General features: G+C 39.4%; 4 protein-coding genes and 1 long non-coding RNA gene across 5 annotated transcripts; 3 read left to right on the top strand and 2 right to left on the bottom strand.

Annotated features, from left to right (window-relative positions):
• Positions 1 to 41: 41 nt before the first annotated feature.
• Calypso (ubiquitin carboxyl-terminal hydrolase calypso) lies at positions 42 to 5,614 on the bottom strand. The gene is made up of 8 exons (XM_071714163.1): positions 5,437 to 5,614; positions 5,083 to 5,297; positions 4,216 to 4,988; positions 3,814 to 3,947; positions 1,854 to 1,958; positions 1,462 to 1,778; positions 1,131 to 1,279; positions 42 to 986 (listed from the first exon to the last, which is right to left on the bottom strand). Exons 1-8 carry the CDS (start codon positions 5,492 to 5,494, stop codon positions 908 to 910), a joined length of 1,830 nt encoding a protein of 609 aa, XP_071570264.1. The 5' UTR covers positions 5,495 to 5,614; the 3' UTR covers positions 42 to 907.
• LOC139777024 (uncharacterized) lies at positions 2,253 to 3,820 on the top strand. The gene is made up of 2 exons (XM_071714172.1): positions 2,253 to 2,423; positions 2,525 to 3,820. The coding sequence occupies exons 1-2, from the start codon at positions 2,253 to 2,255 to the stop codon at positions 3,782 to 3,784; spliced, it is 1,431 nt and encodes a 476-aa protein (XP_071570273.1). The 3' UTR covers positions 3,785 to 3,820.
• Positions 5,615 to 6,008: 394 nt separating the features above from the next.
• Positions 6,009 to 9,715, top strand: LOC139777025 (uncharacterized). The gene is made up of 3 exons (XR_011719249.1): positions 6,009 to 6,556; positions 6,941 to 7,002; positions 7,106 to 9,715. It is a non-coding gene; the product is annotated as an uncharacterized lncRNA (long non-coding RNA).
• Positions 9,716 to 10,203: 488 nt separating this feature from the next.
• On the bottom strand, positions 10,204 to 11,530 carry Galla-2 (MIP18 family protein galla-2). Its single transcript, XM_071714171.1, has 3 exons — positions 11,279 to 11,530; positions 10,842 to 10,921; positions 10,204 to 10,757 (listed from the first exon to the last, which is right to left on the bottom strand). Exons 1-3 carry the CDS (start codon positions 11,397 to 11,399, stop codon positions 10,488 to 10,490), a joined length of 471 nt encoding a protein of 156 aa, XP_071570272.1. The 5' UTR covers positions 11,400 to 11,530; the 3' UTR covers positions 10,204 to 10,487.
• Positions 11,531 to 11,906: 376 nt separating this feature from the next.
• Ecsit (evolutionarily conserved signaling intermediate in Toll pathway, mitochondrial) lies at positions 11,907 to 13,571 on the top strand. Its single transcript, XM_071714169.1, has 2 exons — positions 11,907 to 12,974; positions 13,158 to 13,571. Exons 1-2 carry the CDS (start codon positions 12,065 to 12,067, stop codon positions 13,427 to 13,429), a joined length of 1,182 nt encoding a protein of 393 aa, XP_071570270.1. The 5' UTR covers positions 11,907 to 12,064; the 3' UTR covers positions 13,430 to 13,571.
• The last annotated feature ends 50 nt before the right edge of the window (positions 13,572 to 13,621 follow it).

Here is a 13,621-nt window from a genome sequence, read left to right as displayed (position 1 = left end):
CCTCTTTTTCAACAATTCGGCAAGGAAGAAGAAACGTCGCATTACGCCTTCACAATAAGTTATATATTTCATATGAAATATAATTCAGAAAAGAGAGACAGAGTACCTTTGAAAAATAAGCGGGACTACAATAAGCATAAATATCTACTTTGGACAATTAAATATCACGCGTGTGATTATAAAAAGAATATAAAAAATATAATGTATACATTGTAAAGTAGTTTGTACAGTGTAAGACGTAATGTCTACTCAATGATAGCATCCGAGCCGAAATCAGTCCTACGATCGTCTAAAAAGTACTTGCATTACGCTAAAAAACCAGAAATATCGAGCTATAAATTATATTATAGCCTATAATATATATAATAAGTCAATGCTATTTACAGTCCGAGTTGGATCTTGGTAGCCTAATAATATTGCTGTATATTTCCAAGTACACAATTTTTCTTAATAAGTCAATGATTTTGAAAGGATAATATTTAGAAACCATATAGGACGATTCTTAACGTCAATACTGTAGAGTAAATTTGAAGTTGAAAAAGAAGACAAAAATGTCACGTGAATAGCCAGGTGGACTTTTCGACTATTTTAATTTATTATGATTTGGAGAATAAACAGCCTACGTTTGTATGACTCTTGTTTCGGACTCTAGATTTATCCTCTAATGTATATTCCGTATAATTTAGAATTGTTATATATATATATATATAACAATTCTAAATTATACGGAATACATTAGAGGATAAATCTAGAGTATATATATAATACTTATGGTTTCTTTTTCTTTATGTGATTTTTGTAAAATTATCAAGTAGTTTTCACAGCATGCGTATCCATTATAAACAATTCAAATAGTTACAAACAGACAGAACGATGCCCTAAGCCTTAAATTTACGTTAGTTCGAGATTACTTTCGTTTTTTACATTTTGTTCTACCACGGCGTCTGCGCGAGGAGTTTTGACGGGTGTCGGACTTTTTCGATGACCTGAAAATATATCGAAATTAGAGTTCAGAAAAGCAGTTAACTTAACAAATTAACTTAACAGATCAACTCAACGGTTACTACATCCATCAACTTCGTGAGAATTCCAAGTGATCGAATATCGATCAATTAAACGCGAAAACGCACCTGTGAACCCTATTCACTGAAACGGAAGAATGCTTCTTTAATGTTAGATGTTGCTGGACCAACTCCGCCAGTTTTCCCTGCTGAGCGAGCATCGAGAGGAAAGTGCAAATGAATTCATCATAATTATGCGTTCTCCGGCAATCGTCGATCTGAAAAATTCGCACAATTCCTATAACTCCTTGAGATTAAAACTGCTCGATAATATTACCAGTTAATTACCGACATAAATTGTGACCTATAATCGCGAGGAATGGATGAAATATCGTGACTGTCAGCTGCAACTTTTGTCAATTAAAAATAGTAAGCGCTTCATGATACGCGTAAAACCGACCTTGTACTTGTTTCTCTTGTCGTTCTCATCCTTCAGGCTGGTCTCGCACACACTGATCTCGTGCTCCAAATTTTTCAGCAACGCCAGAAGGTCCTTAGGCGCGAATGTGTGCGGCTCGAACAATTCCGGATACTTGGAGCACAGCTTGGGATCGATTTTCTCGACCTTCTTCTCCTCCGTGACTGTGTCGCCGTTGCTAGTTTTCACCCTCGCGTGAGGAATTCTGACTTCGCCCGATAAGCAGACCTTCTTGTGCAAATGGCCGCTGTCGGAAACCAATCTCTTCCCGTTTATATTGATATTTCCCAGAGAACGGCCTGCAAAAACGCGATGTTTTGATATTAGGTAACTGATGAATTTGTTTTGCCGAACTATGTAAATCTAATACCTACTCAGACCCGCCTCGTTCTTTTCGTCGCCTGCAACTCTGATCACCACGAATTTCTTGAAGTCCTTCGTCGATGTAGGACTGCTCTGTCCGGAGGTCCATCCCCAAGCTGGAGATATCAAGATATTCTAAATCTCCCTTTCTTTGACGGCCCAAGGTTCTCGAAGTTAGTGCTAATGCTCTTAAAATATCTGTTTTTACTCTGTATAAAGCATTTCTAAAATTCCGCGCGATTAGTAACCGGTAGATGGGCAGTACGTAACAAACGGGTCGAGTAACTGTACGTAGAAGGTGCGAAATAAAACGTCTCGCAAAGATGTAGGAGTATGTATGCATGTGTGAAAAGTACATAGTATCTCGAAGCAGACCCACGAACTGCAGTCTGTAGTAGTTGCGGCACAGGATGCGTTTCGTATCGGTCCTCCTCACGTGCAGCCTGATCTGCCTGGTGAGCTCCTCGAGATGTCCGGAATCGAAGAAGCCGCATTTAACGAGCTGCACGATTTTCTATAATTGCGTGAATCTGCCTGGCGGTGGTTACGTGTGGATCCCGTCGAAATGTACCGAGGGCTTGGTGAGATGTTAACAAATGAGACAAACAGAAGCACTCCCGACCCTCGACCCTGGTAATTCTAAATAGCGTCGCTTTAACAAACTTCTGAAATACGATTTTAGGTGTTCCAACCGTATTTGCGGATGTGTGTGGTTCCGGGTGATATTTGGACATGCGATACGCTCTCGACCGAGCGCGCTCCTGCAACGAAGAAGTACGGAACGCCCGAATTGATCGATTCGACGGACACCAGCTATCTGGGGTATACACAGGATCCTTTGGGATTCTCCGAAACCATTGACTCGTCCTACGTGATCGACAACTTCTCTGACTCGACGACCGAGGCGGTGACCGCGTATCCCTTAATCGAATTTGAAGAATCGGATGAAACGACGCATGGCGACAAAAGTGTGAGAAACGCAACGTATCACAAAGAGGAGAATTATCTGTACGAGTACACGAATAGCCAAGAGCAATTACCGTTGTCCTTAACGCAACAATATAAGGACGTCGTAGATAATCACTACAAGTGGCTGAACAAAATGATAAATCAGTTGCACATCAACAAGGAGCTATCAGCTGTGATATCGAGTTCTCTGTCGATACCCGTTAAAAACGTAAATCCAACGCAAACCATCGTCATATTAGCGTCTCACAATTGTAGGCAGAACATAACGTTGAGCTATCTTGTACAAAGTAACGCAGAAAGAAACGAGTTACATAACGGTGAACCAACCGAAATGATGGGAAGCAACGGTCCTCAGGTGAACAGCGTCACAACGACGGCCAGCACCGTTTCGACAGAGAACGCTTTGGAACTGCTAATCGACAGTCTGGACTCTGACAACAGCATAATAAGGATTAGCGATAATCTCGGGTACAAACAGTATCTCACGATCGACCGATACAAAGCCGTGGCGCATCGTTTAACACCGCGCACCGTTAGCGTCGTGGCGTGCACGAGGAACGTTCGTCTGCCGAACAGGACTGACTGTAACCGGTATTACACGTGCGAGCCAAAAACGGCCACCGTAGTGGAGTACTCCTGCCCGCCGCACACGGCTTTTAACGTATACTCGCGAATCTGCGACGTCGAGAGCACGAAAACGTGCGCGAGCAACAGGTTTCCGGTGAATGAAATATTCGAGCGTGCCGAAAACAAAAGTACGGCGATACACGGCGAAGAAACGTCCGAGGAGAGATTGTGCCAAGAGCTCGGTAAGATAAAGGATCCCGCTTCTGACTCTCATTACTACATCTGTTACAGCACGCCGGATTCCGAAGATATCAAATCCATCCGAATGACCTGTCCGAACACCTTAATATTTTGCCAAAACAAGAAAGTGTGCACTACTAGACGGTTATGCGACGCACTGCCATGAAGTACGACCATCTTTCTTTCTTCTTTTACCTTGAGTGGGTGAGTTAAAGGCCGATCCAATTTCTGACGACGTGTCTGTACTCGAAGAGCTGTGAGCTGGCGAGGTCTGAATTCGTAATGGCGTGGCGTAATCCAGAGCGCACATCACCACTTTCTCCATTCCGCTGAAATCAAACATAAATCGCTTGTATCGAAACTGTAACACTGATAAAATTTTATAGTTATCAATAAACGAAATAGATGTAATACAAGAGAAGATATAACTCTCTAACTGAAAAAAAAAAAAAAATTAACTAAGATTATGCTTGTAAACTGTTATACTCTGTACTACTGTATTCTACGAGATTTAACTCAACTTTATCAATCAAAGTGTTATGGTGAAGCTAGAGATAACATTGTGCCATACGAATAAAGAAGTCAATTGTTATTTACGTGGATTCGGTTTTTCCAGATGCGATGCCAGAAACCGATTCATCCATAACCACCGTCGAATCATTATTTCTTTCAACGTTGATAGTGGGAATTATAGGCGATTCTTCAATCTCCGTCTTAGTAGGCAATCCATTTTCATCCTCCGTCTTGTTCCTTTTCTCATACTGTTTCTCTTTATCGGGATTGATCTCTTTATGCGAATTCTTCTCAGTGTTACTGCCGTCTTGATGGCTCAATTTCATCAATTGCTGCAAAGCCTCCAAGACTATCTGTCTGTTGGTCTTCAGCATCGTTAATTTATACGAGATAGCAAGACGTCTGTCAGGCACAACAGCCATGAGATTGAATCTAATGTCTTGCAGCTGTTCGCCAGTCGCCATGCCTAAACGATCGGTTATGACACGTCTGAATTGCTCCGTCCACTCTTCGTGCTCCTTCCACGGTCCGTGATCCATTGGATAGGGTTTTAGGCCGTCCAGCTCGAAAAGCCTGCCATTTATTGGTACATAGCTCACAAAGTGGAAAGCCTCGCCGGTGAATCTGCCCGTGGAGACACCGGTGTTCTTGTCCTGCCGCCTCTTCGCCTGGGGCATAGCGTGCGAATTGTGCGCACAGGCTAACTCCGGCGTGTTGCCGATCGCCCAACCCTTATTCTCGGGACACATGCCGGAGGTATGCATCTTCAGCCGGGATAAGGTCGTGCCTAGATGGATATTCGGGCAATTCAACAGAACTGAGAGCAACGCATGAGTGGCGCAACTGTTGGGGACAACCTGCGACAGTTATATTACACATTGTGTTACAAAAATAATATATGCTTTATACATGTAATATTAAATCTGATACGGTAAGAGCTATATGTTAGACCTGCTGCGCGAAGAAGATGTTGTTCACAATCTCCTCGTCCTTGACAAAGCTCTCATCTTGCTCCACGACCTTTCGCCTAGACCGCCGTTCTTCGATCCATCGAAACAGAAAGATGAAGCCATAGACTGGGCCTTCTAAAGATTTCTGCAGATCGTAGATCTCCTCCACTTGGACGCCCTTCACGCCGAAGTCTTCCAAGAGCAGCGTGAACAGGCCTACGTGAGTGTGTAAAAGAGTTATAGCTTTGCCTGCTACAATTTTACAGCGCAAAAATAATTTTTAAGTTACGGGATTCTGACATTAAATCTTTATTGACTGTGGATGGACAGACACATTTCAAAGTTAAAAACGTACCCGGGTCGCTTTCTAACTCTAGCCAACCTTCCGTTAATCGATTAATGTCAACGGGCATCTTTCCGTTAGCTGTCAGACCGTGCTGTCAGATCTGCGAAACACGGCAGAAATCGCTTCCACGGACTCATCGCACTCTGACTCTGACAGCCAGAGGCGCCATGTTGCACCTTGCACGGCTGACGGCTTGCACCAAAACATATGTCGCATCCACACCACATCCACGCCGAATCCTGTAGGTAATATGCACGATTTTGTGGTTCTCTTCCGTGCTATGTCCACGATTTTTTGATTTTCTTTGGAAAAAAAAACTAAAAAATCGCGAACCTAACGGAAGAGAACCAAAAAATCGTGAACATAACACGGAAGAGAACCACGAAATCGTCGACATTAGTGACATTACCACAAAATCGTGAACATAGCACGGAAGAGAACCACAAAGGCTGCGTTCCGATATTCACTGCAAGTACTGAAAATCTATAGTTTACGTTACGTACACTATAGATTTTCAGTACTGGCAGTGAATATCGGAACGCAGCCAAAATCGTGCACGTTATCTGCAGGATTTGGTAACAGTCAAAACGCAGGGTCGCCTAGCGGGCATGACCACTTTCATCTCATCCTTCTTTCTGCTTATACTGTGCTTATATATATTGTGACTGCACTGTAATAGGAGATACTTCTCTGCTGGTTGAAAAGTGTTACTTCCACATTGCGCTTGTCAATTGCGGTTGTCAAAAGAGAGTTGGCGAACTTTTAACTTTTTTGGCGACAGTGACTGGCAATCGGCAATCAGAAATAACACTTTTCAACTAGTGCAGTTGCCATCGTTTGCGACGTATTGTAGAACCGGCTTTACCGGCTTTACTTCATGGTCACATAGCTACATAGCATGTTGCCGTTGCCATCGTTGCCGATCGCACCCGGCACCGGATCGCACCATTGACCATATACATATAACATCATCATTCATCGGTCATCCGTACTCTTTGCGGCAGCAAGGACGAAGGACGTAGTAATCCCCCGCAAATTGAAGATTGCGCGCGTAATTGTTTGTTTAAGATAGAACGGGCGAATATTTGCGGAAGAGAATTGTTAATATTCAAGTAATACTTGCATTAAGGTACTCTTAAATTACTTTAAATTATCGTTGCGTTTACACGTCTTTTTAAAGTTGGATTTATAAGTCTGCTCTTCAGCAGAAATAGCGTTAAGTCCCCCGCACCACCCAGCACAATCAAAAATATAAAAGGAACAAGGAACACACGGGAATAAAACTGGATGCACAATGAAGAACACAGGCAACAGAAACAGGGAATAACACAGGCAACAGTATTTTAAGCTATCGAAAGCCGTGTATCAATGCTACACCAGCTTTAGTCATGATTTCTTATTCCTAATCGCTAATATCTGTTCCTTGTTCTTTATATTTTTGATTGTGCGTGGGTCTTTACTGCTATACTTTTTCTTCTTCTTCTTTGTAAAAATGGTGCTCAATCCTCTACAGGTTCGATTCGGGATCAAGACGAAAATAGTGAATCCACTCAGGAGAATGTAATCCAAACTTGGGTAAGTGTAAATTGTGTGTGCAAAGTAAATTTCGCGTTGTAGGGAAATTCTTTTGAAATATTTGATTTTTCTGTTTTTCTATGGTCTTCTCTGTTTTCCATAGGTCGACCTCACGTTTAGACATCATCTAGCTGATCCCCATAAACGAGAACTTCGACAGGCCATGTTCGCCAACGATATTCAAACCATAACGAGAGAACTGAGGAATACCGTGATCGTTTTGGCGGACGACATCAATACCGGCCACTTCGGACCCACGCGACCCCGTGGATTGACCAGCCCTGCGTTAGCTAAGCAGCCGAATTTGCTATAAGGAAAGGGGGGAAAGGGTAATATTACTTACATGATAAAAGGAATGACTGACAATGAGAGTAACATCGAAAAAAAACCGCGTCGGCGGAAGAGAGACATTTCTGATAAAATAACTGATCAAGGACCTGTCCAGAAAAAATCTAAAACAGTTAGTTCCAAACGGTTTCAGTATCAATGGTTTGACGACTATCCGTTATGGAGAACGTGGGTAAGAGAAGTTCCTAATGATTGTTCCAAATTTTTCTGCAAGGCTTGCAAAAGTATATTAACTTGTGGTCTTTCAGAAATAAAGAAACATGCATTAAGAGAAAATCATATAAAAAATTTAGAGCAATTAAATCTAAATTATTGTATTGACAACCCAAGATTTATAAATAATACATCATTGATCAATGCAGATAATTCGGGACAACCTGAAATGATTGAATGTATGTCGAACCTTGAAGATCATTTTAATTTTAATGACCGTGTTAAGATAGCAGAAATAAAATTAGCGACTTTTTTCGTGGAAAAGAATATGCCGCTTTCACTTTCATCCGATTTACTTTCGATTATGAAAGCTATTGGAAAAGAACCCGGTCTTTTACGAGCAATGTCTTTAAGCAGAAAAAAATTAACGCAAATTATTACTAAAGTCGTGTGTCGTGCAGAAACAGATCGAATATCTCAAGTTTTGAGAGAAAATAAATTTTCAATATATAAAGCTGAAACATCAGATGTAATGAATAATAAATGGTTTCCATTAATGGTTCGTTATGTAGACCCAATAACGTTAGGCATTAGATGTGAATTACTACAAATAATTTACTTGAATGCGAATAATTGCTCGGAAAGTAAGATGTTTGAAGCTTTCGAAAACGAGATGTTTAAAAACAATATTTCACTTCAATTAATCGTTGGTCTTGCTTGCGATAATGCTTCAATAATAATAGATAACAGTTCTTCCATTGAAACAAAATTGAGTGAAACAAATCCATGTCTTGTTACACTTCCATGTGTATGTCATTCTTCAGCGTTAGCAGCAAAAGTAGCTTGCAAAATAATTCCTCAAGATTGCGAGCGTTTTATTAAAGGTATTTCTGCATTTGTTAATAGTAGTTCCAAAAAATCAGCTATTTTCCGAGATTTTAACATGTGTCTTGAAAGTTCTTCTTTGACGACTTTGAAATATGCAGACACATGTTGGCTAACGCGTCACAAATCCATTCAGAGAATTTTGGAAAAGTGGGATACCTTATGTCAATTTCTAATGGGACAATCATTTGAGAACATTCATTCTGCAGATAACTTGCTCGAGATTTTTCAAAATCCTGCAACAAAAGCTTATTTTTTCTTTTTGAAATTTACGCTTGATGCTTTTAACAAATACAATGCTAAATTCCAAGCACAAGAATCTTTAATTCATGAGTTGCAGCCTTCTTCGATGGAATTGCTCCTTTGGTTCCTTCGGAAATTCATTAAACCTGACTTACTGAAATCCGAAATACTCGATAGCATAGAAAATTTGAAATTTTCTGATCGCGATAATCAACTCCTTTTAGAAGAAATTGATTTTGGTTCTGAATGTGAAAAATATTTAAAAGAACAATTAGAAAAACAAATTTGCTGTGAAATGGATATTATTTCTATCCGAAAAAACTTCTTGCAATTTTACGTTATAGCAAGCAAACAAATTCGTAAACGTCTTCCAACCAATGACAAGTTTTTAGAGTGTGTTACCATTTTTGAAAGCAAATCTGTATTATTCGATCGTGATCGACATTCCACGTTTCGTAAAGTTCTTCATGTTAATAACAGATTAGGCGAATTAGTTGATGAAAAATTACTTGAAATTGAATGGGAGAGTCTATATGGAATCGAGTCAGACACAAAAGAAGAGTGGTCAAATTTATCTTTTGACGATATGTGGATACAAATCGGTTTATTTTCCACCGAGGAAGGACAACTATACTTTCCAGGTTTACGATCACTTCTGAGCGTTGTGAGAACTCTTCCTCATTCAAATGCTATAACACGTGTATTCTCTCTTATACCAGACGTGAAATCGAAGAGAAAGAATAATAGGTCATTTGAAACATTAAATGCAACCTGCGTTATACGATATGCTTTAAAAGACAGCAACAACACTGCTTGCACCATGAAAGTAACACGTGAGCATTTAAATTTAATGAGTACGGAAAATCTTTATGAACAAAAAAAGTCAAAGCGGAAAAGCAATCTTACATTGCGTGAACAAAATTTGCATGACAGTGATCCTTGACTATGTTTACACAGTGGCTTATAATTCAGTTTAATAACTACCGTATACTCAGATAGACAGACGTGTGCAACGTAGCTATTGTAATTATATTATTGTATAGCATAAAATTATAAATGAAAAATAAACTATGTGTACCTATTATGATGTCGTATTGTTATATATTTTACACATATATTTCATGATGTAGCAATATGTTCTCACTTTGCTACAAACGCATAACTGCAATTATATATTCGTTGTAAAGGTCAAGGTAAAATCATCGAAAAGTGAATACTTCACATTTTATATTAAAAATATAACAAAATTTTAAATATCTCAGGAAATTCTTACCGAAAGAGAGCTTTATTACAGTGTTTTGAAAACGTCTCCGACGAGATCTACAACTTTTATCTCAAGAAAAAATCAAGTTCCATTTAAGAAATTAGTCATTAAAATTTCTTGAAAACGACATCTATGACACGACTCACATCGAAATCACGTGCCCCCTTTAGACCATACAACTTTTGTTTGGAACCTTTTTCCGTATCTTCTATATTTTTCGAGATATTTGCCTGCATCGATTAAAATGACTCACTTTGTACATATCTGTATCTTAGAGGTAAAGAATCGTATTTCCAGTTTTGTCAAAATAAGCGTTAATACATAGTAAGTTTATTAGTAAATATGCATTAAATGTACAACAAATAAATTTTCTGTACATTGATTTATCTCTGTATTAAATAATATGTTAAATTTTGTAATCAAAATCCATTATTTAAAACAGTTTTACTGTATCGACTTTCAGAGTTTCTGCAAACTGTCTACGTTTATTATTCAAACTAAGATATGAAAGCTACTTTATAATGTATATACATAACAAAACTACACAGGCTGTTGCTTTAACCATCAAGAATTTCGGAATTTCCACAAGTTACTAATTTTTCGGTGCCAAACACTGATTGAGCACACCAAGAAGCATAGCATTTTCTAAAGCTGCAGCCACTCTTTCCTTGTCCGCGAGCTGTTTGTTCACTGCTGCCTCTGAGAAATGAGTACCCGGAGAAATTTCCACCCTGACCTTGAACCTAGCAGGTAAGGCACGCAGTAATTGTACGCGAATGGACAATCCGATTAGAGTGGCCATGCTGCAATGCGGAATTGTAGGCGTGAACTTTATATCCACTCTGTTCTTTTTATCATCGACCTGCAATACAGAGTTGTAAGCAACTTCAAAATGCAGTAAAGTAATCAAATCTAGTATGATATATTGATTAGAAAAATATTTTACCTCAATGAGACTCTGTTCCACTACGTTTAGTTCCTCCAAAGTCAAAGGATGCTCTGGATCATTGATATTCCTAATTATATCTGTAAATTAGTTAATGATCAATATTACCTTTTTATATTCCATTTATAACAGAGAACATACATAACTATGTTTACAATGTACATTCAGCATATTATATTTTTACATTTCATTAGATAATATCGCATAATACATTAATAATGTAAATGCAATGATTCTTTTTATCTTTTATTATAACGCAAAATATTAAATAAATCATACATTTTATTGTTCACACTTGAGAGTTAGTTTCTTAATTTTTAATCGTCAATAAAACATCTAACAATTGCAAGCATTAATGAATAGAATATCTTATACGCGAACAAAAAATATATAAATAATTTCATGAATAATTGACACTGTACTTAGAGGTTATGTACCAAAAATTTCTCGCGCATCAAATTCATCCACGACATCTTCGTCTTGCTCTTCAACTGTGATCTCTCGATCATCCAATTTTTTGTAAAGCTTCGGATTAATGTTCTCCAAATTTTCACTCATCGTGTATCATTGAATAAACGTCAAATTTTCATAATCCGGTCACCTGTTATTCATAGACTACAAACAAACATTAAGAGCATAGACGTGAAGAAATAAATAAACAGAAGGTGAACCGAGCAGAAGCGAGTTTCTTTTATAGGTCTGTTCTTTGCAGCTGAACTGGCTGCACTAGTTCAGAGTTTATCTTTTTTACACCACATTGGAAGGAAAAGGATGAGCTCTGAACTAGTGCAGCCAGTTCAGCTGTAAAGAACAGACCATATGAAAAGGGTCGACAGGAGTGACGGCCGAACTCAGGTGCACTTTATGCACTAAGTGCACTTTAAACTGCACTTTAACTCCGTATTTTATTTATTATATTTTATTTAATATTTCATGATGGATATTTTTATGACTTACATAAATAATATTCAACTTATACGGATAAAATAAAAATAAGTAACGAAAATAAGAAGACTATTTTATATTTTCTTTAAAATGGCGCGCAATACGAAAGAGGAAATTGAAAAGAGAGGTTAGGCGGCCCCCACGGATCCGCGGCGTATTTACACCCGGAGTTAATAACCTAAAAAAAAAATCCGCGGCGTGTCATAGCCTCGCGGACGCAAGATCTTGGTGAGCGAAACTCTATAATCTGTCGCCTGCAGATGACGTGCTAGAAGGGTATGTCGGTCAACATGATCTCGCAGATCATCCGGAACGTTCTCGCGTCAAATGTCACCGCGTTGTTGAGGCAACCGCTGCGCGAGGCTGTTACGACGGGCCGGCCGTTGAGTCGCGCTATTCACACCAGCCAGGAACGGCGTAAGAAGGATGACAAGAAGGACGACAAGCCGTCGGCCCTCGTGCTGCACGCCTTCGCGAACGTTGAGAAGAAGGAGAAGGAGGCCTATCTGGACATCCTGCGCCAATACAAGAGCAACAACGAAAAGAGACGCGGCCACGTGGAGTTCATTGAGGTCGCCCTAAAGTACATGGACGAGTTCGGCGTGAACCGGGACCTGGCGGTGTACAAGTCCCTGCTGGACGTGCTGCCCAAGGGCAAGTTCATCCCCCGCAACTACTACCAGACATTGTTCATGCACTACCCCAAGCAGCAGTTCATCGCCATCGATCTGCTCTGCAAGATGGAGCACAACTGCGTGATGCCGGACTTGGAGATGCAGGAGATGCTGCTCAACATCTTCGGGCAGCAGGGGCTGCCGTTGAAGAAGTTCTGGAGGATGATGTATTGGATGCCCAAGTTCGCCAATCTGAATCCCTGGCCCTGTCCCAGACCGGCGCCTAAGGATCCGCGGGTGCTCGCCAGACTGGCGATAAGTAAGATATCCAGCGTGGATGTACAGACCATAATCACAGACTTCAAGACTAAGGATGTGGAGGATGCAATTGAGGATACTTGGATCGTATCCGCAATGAGTAGTATGCAGGAGGAACTGTTACAAATGCAGCCCCGTGATATTCCGATTTTTGTTGAAGGACCTTATACAGTTTGGGTCGCCGATCAATGTATAGATTATTTTGTCCTGAAGGGAGCAGCTAAAGAAAGGAAGAACGTTCGCGAAAATCCTGATGGTAAATAATTACTTACTAATTTAGAAATTGTTACTTGCATATAATTATATTACTATCATATATGTGATAATTATTATTAAAATAATAATTATTAATCATATTATAGCATAATTATATAAATATTTTAATATATTATTTAATATTCCAGCAGACTTTTTAATAGAAAATGTTTTTCTTTTACAGACGTTTCAAATATTAGAATACCTTTCTGGGATAAGAAAGAAGTAGCTCTTGCACCTACGGTTCATGAACAAGACGATGGCACGTACTTTGCAATGTGCGCTACCGGCACATCTACAAAAGACTCTTTGCTGTCCTGGATACGATGTCTACAAGAGAAGAATCCCATCTTGACTGTAGTTCCGGTAGTGTTCAAATTAATGTCGTCTACAAGGGAACGGTTGTTCATCGATTCTGATGAAAGTGAAAACGAAATAGTGCAAGTGAAGGATTAGTGGAAAGGTACAAATTGTTGTTAAACTATTAAACACCGAACAGGTGATGCGCAATATCGCTAATGTAATAAATCGACACGCGTGTCTGTAGACAGCTCTTGTTTGTATATAAAAATATAACGTTTTCATACGGTTGACGTCACTTCAATCTATTTAACAATTTCATCGATCTGTAAATTTATTTAATAATTT

The sequence above is a fragment of the Temnothorax nylanderi genome, unplaced genomic scaffold (assembly GCF_030848795.1).
Source record: "Temnothorax nylanderi isolate EJ_2023f unplaced genomic scaffold, tnyl_v1.0 TNYL_tig0136_pilon, whole genome shotgun sequence".
Lineage (NCBI taxonomy): Eukaryota > Metazoa > Arthropoda > Insecta > Hymenoptera > Formicidae > Temnothorax > Temnothorax nylanderi.
Note: the sequence above shows the minus strand (reverse complement) of the source record. Positions and strands in the feature narration are given on the sequence as shown.

What these genes read in the sequence shown, in the direction of transcription:
- LOC139777024 (XM_071714172.1), top strand. Translation starts at nt 2,253, where the DNA reads ATGCGTTTCGTATCGGTCCTCCTCACGTGCAGCCTGATCTGCCTGGTG. An exon ending in CGAAATGTACCGAGGGCTTG is followed by an intron (nt 2,424 to 2,524) that starts GTGAGATGTTAA and finishes ATACGATTTTAG; the next exon opens with GTGTTCCAACCGTATTTGCG.
- Calypso (XM_071714163.1), bottom strand. Translation starts at nt 5,494, where the DNA reads ATGCCCGTTGACATTAATCGATTAACGGAAGGTTGGCTAGAGTTAGAA. An exon ending in ACATCTTCTTCGCGCAGCAG is followed by an intron (nt 4,989 to 5,082) that starts GTCTAACATATA and finishes TAACTGTCGCAG; the next exon opens with GTTGTCCCCAACAGTTGCGC. An exon ending in ACAAGAGAAACAAGTACAAG is followed by an intron (nt 1,280 to 1,461) that starts GTCGGTTTTACG and finishes CGAATTTTTCAG; the next exon opens with ATCGACGATTGCCGGAGAAC.
- Galla-2 (XM_071714171.1), bottom strand. Translation starts at nt 11,399, where the DNA reads ATGAGTGAAAATTTGGAGAACATTAATCCGAAGCTTTACAAAAAATTG. An exon ending in TGATGCGCGAGAAATTTTTG is followed by an intron (nt 10,922 to 11,278) that starts GTACATAACCTC and finishes ACTAATTTACAG; the next exon opens with ATATAATTAGGAATATCAAT. An exon ending in TGGAACAGAGTCTCATTGAG is followed by an intron (nt 10,758 to 10,841) that starts GTAAAATATTTT and finishes TCTGTATTGCAG; the next exon opens with GTCGATGATAAAAAGAACAG.
- Ecsit (XM_071714169.1), top strand. Translation starts at nt 12,065, where the DNA reads ATGTCGGTCAACATGATCTCGCAGATCATCCGGAACGTTCTCGCGTCA. An exon ending in CGTTCGCGAAAATCCTGATG is followed by an intron (nt 12,975 to 13,157) that starts GTAAATAATTAC and finishes TTTCTTTTACAG; the next exon opens with ACGTTTCAAATATTAGAATA.